At 40.6% G+C, this 11921-nt stretch overlaps 1 protein-coding gene across 1 annotated transcript in view; it reads right to left on the minus strand.

The window, feature by feature from the left end:
* Tps1 (Trehalose-6-phosphate synthase 1) overlaps window positions 1-11921 on the minus strand; it is a 223393-nt gene that overhangs the window by 47370 nt on the left and 164102 nt on the right. The window contains exon 13 of the mRNA XM_067153704.2: window positions 11331-11468. Coding sequence (XP_067009805.1) covers window positions 11331-11468 — 138 coding nt within the window. The remainder of the gene's footprint in view (window positions 1-11330; window positions 11469-11921) is intronic.

Here is an 11921-nt window from a genome sequence, read left to right on the forward strand (position 1 = left end):
GCAAGTTTAAACAGGTCTGGTGTAACAGAGAAGGGGAATAAACAAATGAAAATCACATAGAAGGCAGCAGACAACTGTATATTACCAACCTGAAGCAAATAATTCTCTCGCCTTATAATTGTCAAGAGGAAAGTAAATATTCTTTGAGGTTTATGATATATCATACCATAGGAATTAATGGGTTAAATGGTATTACACTTCAATACACACAGCAGTTTACCTTGAACAAATCCTATCCTTCCATGACTATTGGCATATAAAAATTGAAACAAGAAAGAACAGCTAGAAAAAATACTGAAGCTCAATCAAAGTGCCACAGAGAGCAATGGAAAGAAGTAAGCTGAATATAAGTCTGAGAGATTATTAAAAAAAATTGATTTTATGTATGTAGCAGAACTGATGCGAAAGCTGCCTGGATTCATGCTAAGACCCTGAAATGGAAATGGGCAGGATATATAATGACAATTCAGATAACAGGCTGAGCAAGACAGTCAAGGACTGGATACTTCTAGAGAAATTGAGGCGAAGGGGAAGGCAGAGAAGAGGATGGCGTTATGAGCTGAAGATCCACACGGGATCACCACCACCAACACTGTCAGCATAATTATGGTGATGGGACGAAAGAAAAGGAACATGCTCTATTGGTGAAAAATATCTAATTCCCTCCATGGGAATTTAGAATTTTCCATTTTAAATATTACACTAGCGCACATCAGTTCAAGATAGTATATTTGCATAATTAAATAACATAAAACAATTTCCAATGAATTTAAAATGTCCCTTCACGGTAGTGAATTCTATCATGGGAATCTCCACCAGGTGATACATCATCCTGTTAGAATGTGAAAGTACTGAGTAAAAATTATGTATAGTACTAACTACTGGCATCCGCCTCTGTGGTAGGGTTGGGCACTATGTCCCTGTTTCGGGACACTGTGTCGGTGCACAGTTATGTTCCGCTGTTCCGGAACACGCAGTGTCAATTGCTCCGAAACATTCTCAAGCGAGACCGAGATATTGACTTGCTATCCCGTCAGAAGCGCCCTTCCCCTTCGCCTACTAGCTGACTGTCGATACCGGCAGTGTGCACTTTGTTGTAGCGCGTGACACTCAGGAGCAGTCATCGGCTAAGTTAGCGTGCTGGCCTTTGGTCACAGGGGTCCCGGGTTCGATTCCCGGCAGGGTCGGGAATTTTAACCATAATTGGTTAATTTCTCTGGCACAGGGGCTGGGTGTATGTATTGTCTTCATCATCATTTCATCCTCATCACTACGCGCAGGTCGCCTACGGGAGTCAAATCAAAAGACCTGCACCTGGCGAGCCGAACCCATCCTGGGACCTTCCGGCACTAAAAGCCATACGCCATTTCATTTTTATCGTGCATGATCGTCGTAGCAGGATATTTAGCCACCACACTCTCCCTCTGCTTGAGCTTTTCAGAACTTCTTATTTTCACTTTCCTCGAGTTCAGAGTGTATTGTGAACAGAATTACAGGCTCAGTGATATAATTGAACGCTCATAATGCTATCGTGTGCTCAATTTGTAATCGGTTCTAATGTTAATTGGTACACATTCATTATTTCTAACACCTTAAAGAGAAACTATGTCGCTAATATTATTATGAAACACTTACATCTACTTGCAAATATTATCATATTTATATCGTTGTGATGGAAGACCATGTCATATTGTAGGTGAAGAAGTGACTTGTAAATATCACTTCTTCACCTGAATGTTTCGTCTTAAAATGACAATTCAAGTTTTCCTATAATTAAAGGATGTAGAACAATCTGACATACTGAGCCCACCAAGTTATTCACAACTATTAGAGAATTAAATAATACACTTCACTAGCTTAAGTAATGATTTCACTGAACATTCTGAAAGAAAGAAACTCAAGTCCACGTTTTAACAAACTTCACCTCATTACCGCAAGCTACAGTTAACTGACTGAAAGCATCTTTTCGCGCGGGATCTTCGAGAATGCTTACACTATAAGGAAGAAAAGAAAGAAAGTCTTGTGTATAATAAAAGGAAGTACGGGTACAACATACTGGGCACACGAAGTTATACTTGGCTATTTTATAATTAAATAATACACTACTTTAATTGGTTTCACTTCAAGATTCGCAAGTAATCAAAGGTAAGCGGGACTTGTGACGACACGATGCGCTTGACACCATGAGCCGAGTGACAGTGAATATAGCCGATGACGGCTCCTGAGTGTCAGGCGCTACACAAGACGGAAGTGCAGTGTCCCCGTGCCGCCGCCAGTCCCGCCGCGTGCTGCTCGTGTTGGAGTGTTTCGTGTTCTGTCATATCCTCTTAGTTCTGCGAGTTCCGTTGCACCGGCCACTGGCTTGCGGTAGTAAATCGGTAGATGCGAATAACTTAGTGTGTGCTGTGTTGTGTTCAACTGTTCTATAAGAGTGTTTTCATTGAAGCCTAGGAATATATACCGTACAAAAGACGGTAAACTTTCCATGATGTCACACCGGAGTCCTGTGTGGGACTTTTTTACTAAAATAAAACCCGACAGAGTGAAATGCAATATATGTTTTTCTATTTTGTGTGCAAAGGGATCTTCAACCGGCACAATGACGAGACATTTCAGACTTAAAACATCCCACAACAGACATTTATCAAAGTAGGTTCTTATCGGTGCATCATGACTCAGAAGATGAAAAGGCAACAACTGAAGCTTCAAGTACTGTGCCTGCCACATCAGTTAAAGCAATAACTGGACAAACCTATCTTCCTGTGTCGCTAATGGAAGCTGTTTCATCATTATCTACCACCAACACAACTACTACTACTACTACTACTACTACTACTACTACTACTACTACAGGTACGTCCGATCATACACTCGAGTTAAGCAGAGGGAAGGTACAAAGATTGAAACAAAATAGAATACAAGCCTATTCATCCAGGCCTATGTCAACAAGTAAGAAAGAGAAACTTGACGAACAGTTGTTGAAATGGATTGCAAAAGATTTTTTACCTTTCAATATAGTTGAGGCTGAGGAGTTTCAGAAGTTTTTATCGATGTTGAATCCTAATTATAGTATCCCAAGCCGTAAAACACTTTCGAATAGTCTCTTGAATAAACTCTATGACACAACATTGCAAGATGTCAAGGCTAACATGTCAGAAAATGCTTCATATGTAGCCCTTACAACAGATGGGTGGACTTCATTGAAAAATGAAAACTATATAGCAGTTACCGCTCATTTCATATGTAAAAGTGATGGCACACTCTCTTCAAAGCTTCTGTCCTGCTCAAAGTTTGTAGGAAGACACACAGCAGAAAACATTGCCGAAGAACTCAAGAAAGTGGTAATAGAATGGGATCTTCAGGACAAAATCGTGGCCTGCACAACAGATAATGCTTCAAATATGGTTAGTGCGGTTCAGAAGTGCAACTGGTGGCACGTTCCGTGTTTAGCGCATAGTTTGAATCTAGTAGCACAATCAAGCCTGGAAGAAATAAGGCCAACGAGAGAGAAGGTAAAACGTATTGTCGAATTCTTTAAAAGGAGCCCACAATCCTTGGAGAAACTTCACAGCACTCAAAAACAGATGGGTTATCCTGTTCTGACTCTAAAGCAGGACTGTCCAACACGGTGGAACTCGACATACGAGATGATGAATAGAGTGATTCAGACCAAAGAACCACTACAAAGTACTCTTGCAATAATGAACATTAATTCTGTGGAAGTTTTAAACAATGAAGACTGGTACATAATTGAGAAATCAGTTGAAATTCTACGGTGCTTCGATGAAATGACGAGGGAGGTCAGCAGTGAAAAGCACGTTACTCTTTCAAAAATTGGATTGATGAGTAGGAACCTTCGAACTCATTACCAACAGCTGCGAGAGATGGAATATGACAGTCCGGCCATTTCTCGACTCCTTGGCAAGATATGTGAAGAACTGACAAGTAAAATTTGCAATAAGTACCACAATATAAATATAATGTGGGAAGCAACACTTTTAGATCCACGATTTAAGACGTATGGTTTTATGAAGGATGAAAGCAAACTTAAAGATATAAAGGCAAAACTTATTAATGATGCCGCTACCGTTATTGGCACTGCACACCAACAGACAGCTGTTAACACATTAGCTGGAACACGAGAGCCCTCATCAAATGAGAATCAGGCATATGGGTCTACAGTATCATTTTCGAGCATACTATGGAAAAACTTTGATGCAGCCGTTGAAGAGCTCGTTCAAGCGCCCACTGTTAATCCAAAAGCAGCAAGTATCATACAGATGGACAAGTATTTAAATATGCCTCTTCTGCATAGGATAGAGAATCCTCTTCAATGGTGGAATGACAACAAAGATACCTTGCCAGCCCTCTACGACTTAATGAAGAAGAGACTTTGCATTATGGCGACATCAGTTCCCTGTGAACGAGTGTTCTCAAAGCAGGGACAGACCATCACAGAAAACCGTACACGTCTGAAAAGTGACAAAGTTTCTAAAATCATGTTACAGTATATAGTGTTTCATTTTTATTTTCGTGTTCTCCTAGTACAGTATAATATAGTGTTTAATTTTTACTTTCGTGTTCTCCTTGTATAGTATAATATAGTGTTTGATTTTTATTTTCGTGTTCTCCTATTCCAGTATAATATAGTGTTTAATTTTTATTTTCGTGTTCTCCTAGTACAGTATAATAAAGTGTTTAACTTTTATTTTCGTATTCTCCTTGTATAGTATATACTGTTTAATTTGTATTTTAGTGTTCTGCTTTAATATCGTGTACGTAAATAGAGTACCGGTACTGACGAATATATATATATATATATATATTTGCTAGTGGCTTTACGTCGCACCGAACGACACAGATAGGTCTTATGGCGACGATGGGACAGGGAAGGGCTAAGAGTGAGAAGGAAGCGGCCGTGGCCTTAAGGTACAGCCCCAGCATTTGCCTGGTGTGAAAATGGGAAACCACGGAAAACCATTTTCAGGGCTGCCGACAGTGGGGTTCGAACCTACTATCTCCCGAATACTGGATACTGGCCGCACTTAAGCGACTGCAGCTATCGAGCTCGGTAAATATCTCTTTAATTGTGCGAGTATATGTTTAATTAGTGAAAATAACATTGTGACATTTGTAAACACATCTACTGCCAGTGTAATTATGACAGGTGTATTTCAGAATGAATGAAAACATTCTTATCCTAAAAACATTTTAGACATGATATTTCTGGGTGCATATTTCAGATTTTCGACTGGTTTTTCACGTGCCGTGAAGTTTTATACTGGCCCTAATTACAATACTTGCCGATATATTCACTGGTGGAAATATCCTTGGATTAGTTACTTTTAAACACCTGCACTGCCATTGTAACTGTGTTATCTGTATTTCGTATTGACCGAAAAAATCTTAACCTAAACGCAGCCTTTAAACGAGATTATTGTGCGCGAATTTCAGTGTTCCAACTGTTCGTTCACGTTTCGTGCAGCTTTATGCTGGCCATGGCCGTTATAAACTACACACAGCACGTTCGATACACTGATACAGGCATATTCCCGCTGGCCCGGAGCATGTAATGTTGCCTCTCGAAGTTATCTCTACTGCGCAGTGCGCAGTTACAGCCCCGCGTCCCAAGTGCCCACTGCACACAGCCAAGGCCAAGTAGTTTATCTAGTGCAGCCTTCGACACAGCACGTTCGTTACAGGCACATTCCAGCTGACGCGGAGCATGTCATGTTGCCCCCCCCTCTCTCTCTCTCTCTCTCTCTCTACTATGCAGTTACAGTCCCGCGTCCCATGTGGCGGCACTCTGTACCGAAACGCTCCGCCTCCAAGCTCCTAATGTTGCGGAACAACAGAATGTTCCGGTCTGCCCAACCCTACTCTGTGGTGTAGTGGTTAGTGTGATTAGCTGCCACCCCCAGAGGCCCGGGTTCGATTCCCGGCTCTGCCACGAAATTTGAAAAATGGTACGAGGGCTGGAACGGGATCCACTCAGCCTCAGGAGGTCAACTGAGTAGAGGTGGGTTCGATTCACTCCTCAGCCATCCTGGAAGTGGTTTTCCGTGGTTTCCCACTTCTCCTCCAGGCAAATGCCGGGATGGTACCTAACTTAAGGCCACGGCCACTTCCTTCCTTCTTCCTTGTCTATCCCTTCCAAACTTCCCACCCCCCCACAAGGCCCCTGTTCAGCATAGCAAGTGAGGCCACCTGGGCGAGGTACTGGTCATCCTCCCCAGTTGTATCGCCAGACCCAGAGTCTGAAGCTCCACGACACTCCCCTTGAGGGAGTAGAGGTGGGATCCCTCGCTGAATCCGAGGGAAAAACCGACCCTGGAGGGTAAACAGATTATGACCGAACGAACGAACGAACTACTGACTAGTAATGAACAATAAATAAATTAACACTGCAGGTACTTATGGTTCCTCATTTACTCCATAATTTCATCATCACGGTCGCTGTCCTTGCCTTCGTGTTCCTTGTCACCATTATGCCAGATGAGATCAACCTTGAAGCCTTCCTAGAAGTTCTAAGGCAATATATATGCCAGGTTTCTTAAAACTTTTCACTCTCAATGACTCCATGAGGAGAAACAATGCTCGATGTATCCAACTGCACAGAAGTTCCAGAGATGTTTTTTCTTTATGTTTTCACTTGGAGTAAAACTGAGATCAGGCTCTGTGTACAGCAGCGAGGATGGACCTGAAAGGTTTGTTAATGGAAATATCCAACGACTGTAAAAATGAGGTTAATCCTCCAGGAATCACAGCACGAGATGTGTTGTGATTAGTTAACTCGGTTTTAACCAATTCAACGAGGTGACCATAAGAGAAGCCAGCATTCAACCTACTATTCTTCTTTATTGCATCATTTAGTGCACAGTGGTCTTTTATAATATACGGCGCACCGAACTTTACATAAATTCCGCTCAGTGCTTCGTCAATTTGGATGAGTTATTATTTTTAATATATCTCTACTCAACTTCCCACTTGGTATGTACCTTTAAAGAGACTGTACTTGTGTTTACATTGTTTATGTTTTCTTCGATCTTTGACTTACTTCAGGCTGATGATGACCTATTACTAGGTCGAAACTAGTCCCTATGTAATTTTCATTTTGTATTGAAAAGGTGGACCAATAATAATATTATTTTACTCTATTGTAACCATAAGAGTCTGCCATAACCCATCACTTTCCTTGAATGTGGACTTTAATTCCTGGAGGGAGCATCCTTTTGTAGGTATTTTCTTCTTAAATAGGACATACGAAGGAAACTTTTTTCTATCTGCATCACTGTGTAGCGGAGTTTCTCCTGGATCTCCATCGCTGCCTGTCTCTCCACCACTCTTCACCTTTCTTAAGTACATCTTCTGGTTTTCCTCCCCTCTTCTCTATGCACTCCCACACTGAATCTGTCCATCTCTTTCGGGGTCTTCTTCGTGGTCTCTTTCCTGTTAACTTCTCTGAAAAAAAATTTTTTTGGCACTCTTTCTCCCATTCTCATCATATGCCCATACCACTTTAGCTTTGTTGTTTCTATCCTGTCTCGATGTTTAAAGATCCCTGTCCTTTTCCTTATCTCTTAATTTCTGGTCTTGCTCTCGATACATCTTAGGAATTTAATCTCCGCTGCCTGTATTCTACTCTCCTCTCGTTTTGTTGTAGTGCACGACCCAGCTGTATAAGTTAGTATGGGTTAAAATAAATTGGTTGAATGTAATACTTTCTTACATTTTTTCGGGACATCTTGGTTCCAAAAAATACCCCTTACACTCTGGTAGAAGCTGTTTGCTTGTTGTATTCTTTTCCCAATTTCCTCGGTTATCTTTCCATCTTCTGTGATCACACTTCCCAAGTACTTGAAACTTTTAACCTCTTCCAGAATTTTACCATTCAGTTTTATCTTTCCTCTTCCATCCTCCCTTCCTTCCTTCCTCCCTCTTGAGATCACTATTGTTTTACTTTTCTCTGTGCTTACTTTCATCCCAAATTTTTCTATCTCTTGATTCCATACTACTTGTTTTTGCACTTCTGTTTCATCCTCACCCCATATCACTATATCATCTGCAAACAACATGGCTTTTGTTGCCTGTCTTCCCAATCTCTGTTTAATGTTCTTATGAATTTCATCCATGACTATGATGAATAGTATGAAGGATAATACACTTCCTTGTTGGAGACCAATTTCAACTTTAAACCATTTTGTTTATCCTATGCTAGTCTTCACACTACTAACAATTTTTGTACATACCTTTTATCTTTTGCACTTTCACTCTGTTAACTTGTTTTTTCCTTAATGTGTCCCATACCAACTGTCTGGGCACACTGTCATAAGCTTTCTCAATGTCATCACTACATCTTTTCCAAACTCCCATCTTTTCTCAGTCATATGTCTTAATGTAAAGATCATCTGTCTTTCCTAAAACCATACTGTTCTTCTATTTCTCCTCCTAGCTTCCTCCTCAGTCTTCCTTCCAATACTCTCTCAAAGCTCTTAGCTACATGGGCAATAAGGGTGATCCATCTGTAGTTAATACATTCCTTTTGAATAGTTTTCTTAAATATCAGTGTTATAACAGCATTTTGAATCTGTGAAAGCAGAAATCCACGTTCTTGTTGCTGACAGTATTATAATACACTAAATAGATGAAATTTCACAACTTTGTATACTCTTTTGGGAGCCACTGGGAAAGAGTTTTTCTTCTTCATAGGCTCAGTCCATGACGTCCATAATAGCAATCCATCTTCTGCTGGCATTAAATTGCTGACTGGAGATTCCATGTTTTTTGCAGCATCCCAGTCTTTTATTTGTATCATTTAATAGTCTACAGCCATCCCATTGTTTTTGAACTCAATGTGGTCCCCAGCACTTCTCTCTCAATGGTTCAAACTTTCCAGTTCGGATTTGCAAAACAATCAATTAGTCACAGGAGATTTCAATCATCATCTGGAGCAGTTTCCAATCACAGGCTGCGTCTGCTTGGAGCATAATCCTCTCCATGCTTTTCTGTCTATCTACCGCTTCCCTTTTGTCACTTTCATCCAGTTCCCTACTCTTGCCTCGATGCTCTTCCTGTGCAGTGGTATGGGCATGTTAAGCGAATGGGAGAAGAGAAGATACCAACAAAGATGTTAGAAATAGAGTTGAAGAGAAGGAGACCTAGAGGAAGACCGAGGGACAGATTCTTTCAGCCATTCTCGTAACATGTCCATACCACTGCTTTCAATAATGTATCCTTCTGATCGTGTGATACATATTGTGATTTATGAAGAAGAGTTTTTCTCAAATATCCAAAAGGCCCATCATATGGAGAAGACACTCCCTATGCAGAAGCTATCACTTAAAGTTTGAATTCAGCTGTATTACTTATTTTTCCCCAGCATTATTACTTCTCATTCCCTGATATGTTTCAATCAGTACAAACTCCAAACAGGGTCAGAAATAATTGAGTGTGTTGTTATAGGAAGAGATACAGTGGTCATGTAGGCTGTTAGCGATGATTCAATGGAATTAGAAAGTGGTATTTCTCTTGTTACCACTATTCTGAGCGCAAGGGTAATAGAAGTATACAAAATAATACCATAATACATCCATAAAAATTGGAGATGGAGAAATTATGCATAGATATTAAATTTCCAGAGAAGTTACTTCAGAACAAGAGGCAATGAAAATATGCAGTGGGGTCAAATAGGGTACTTCTTTTTGGAGATTTAGAGAACCCTTACTCAGGTATCTTCTTCTGCAACATTCTTTGAAAATGTTTGTTGCTTTGCACTATTGTGTGACAATGTGTTAAGTGTATGAAAAGTGCTGTTTGATATTTTATTTTCAGTCCTTTGGAGTGGTGTGTCCAAAAAGTCGTCTTCTTGATACGTTTCTGCTTATGCAAGTTGTTCACAGAGCCTCATCCAATCTTCTCTCTCTCTCTCTCCCCCCCCCCCCCCCACAAATTTATCATTCATCACCGTCTACCATTGCAGTCCTCTCCAATTTACCTTACCTTACCACCTGATCCCTCCACCTTGTTTGTGGTCTTCCAATGGGTCATCTTCCAGATTTTGCCCATTCCAGAGTAGTTCTTGGTAATCTTTCTTGTTTCATTCTTTTGACATATCCGAACCATTCCAGCCTATTTCTCTCCATAGTTTCTTTTAGGAGGCTGATCTGTAGCGTGTTTCATATTGTTTCATTTATTATCTTGTCCCTCCTTGTTTTACCCAAGATCTCTCGCAGAAAGCATCTCTGTCACTTGTAATATACTCAGATCTTTTTTTTGTCCAAGTCCAACATTCTGATCCATACAGGAAAATAATGATTTATGCTTTGGTAGACCAATTTCTAATTATGCTAATTCTTCGTTCTTTGCTCCACGGCTAAATGGTTAGCGTGCTGGCCTTTGGTCACAGGGGTCCTGGGTTCGATTCCCAGCAGGGTCAGGAATTTTAACAATCATTGGTTAATTTCGCTGGCACAGGGGCTGGGTGTATGCTCCGTCTTCATCATCATTTCTCATCAGGACGGGCAGGTCGCCTACGGGCGTCAAATCAAAAGACCTGCACCTGACAAGCCTAAAATGTCCTCGGACACTCCCAAGACTAATAGCCATACGCCATTTCATTTTTTCTTCGTTGTTTCATTTTAACTTGAACGTTTATTAAGTGGATAGTGAATTATGGAAAGGTGAAGCATGCAAATTACACCATATTGACCAACTGCAAGACAAAGAAAGGTGCAGAGTGTTAAAGGGTTTTCAACATTTTCTTACAACCATGAATGTGAGTAATGCAATGAAATCCTCCAGAGCAACAGGGTGTTCTGAAAGAACCATTATATGATTAGGAACGAAAACATCAGGGTGTTTTAAGAACATCTGCTTACGTGAAACCCAACAGGTGAAAAGGTTTAGGGATTTCGGAAAGCCAATTATCTATTCAGATGAGTCGTTGGGTTGTACGTCTCTATGGTTAATTGGTTAGCAGGCTACTCTTTGGTCCACGGAGGCCTGAGCTTGATTTCCGGCCAAGTCAGGTATTTTAACCTTTATTGGAATTCCTCTGGCTTGAGGGCTGGGTGTTTGCGCCATCTTCAACATGAGATCTGATCCGAGGTAGGGCAATAGCAATGGTAATGGTGGAGCAGAGGGAAGGAAGAAGAGGCTGCACAACACCAAAACTGACCTTGGACAAGAAGATCAAAATGGATATGGCAGAACTCCAGCTCATCGCTGAGGATGCCCATGAAAGGGTGCTATGGAAATTATGTTGTCATGTTTTCCACACCACAAAGTATAAGGTACGGAAGAAGGTGAAGACGTATTTATGATATAAATACCTGCTCTTGAAGACATTTGAGTAGTTCTGAAACTTTGTCCTCATACTCAACAGGCATGGGATGAACAAATTTACTTCCATCTGGATGCAAGATTTCTAAACCATGATTTCCTGCATAGGTTATGCCTTCAATGCCAACCTGTAAAAGAACAAAATTATGATTTCAGTATATGCAACATGAGTAATGTATCAAAATATTTGAACATGAATAGGAACACACAATAGGATAAACACAATGACAAATCAGCATCAGAAGAGGGAGTATTAGAAAAGCAGATAAGGACAAACATGAAAACACAACATGACACACAACAATCTCTATATGTTGCTGTCTTTAAATACATAGGCTCTCTGATTATGCAACCCAGATCTTCTACATTTATTTCTCCTCAGCCCCCAATAAGGTCATTTCAATACTCATCTTAACAAGTCACATATAGAATGATAGTAGCACACATGACAACATGTTAACAGAAGAGGCAATAATAGAAAAGGAGACAAGTATAAACATGATAACATGAAAGGAAACGGTCAATCTCCACAGAGCCCATCTATTTGAAGATGCAGCGTATGAGGACATGGTCACCCGTGG

This window comes from Anabrus simplex, chromosome 9, assembly GCF_040414725.1.
Source record: "Anabrus simplex isolate iqAnaSimp1 chromosome 9, ASM4041472v1, whole genome shotgun sequence".
Classification (NCBI taxonomy): Eukaryota; Metazoa; Arthropoda; class Insecta; order Orthoptera; family Tettigoniidae; genus Anabrus; species Anabrus simplex.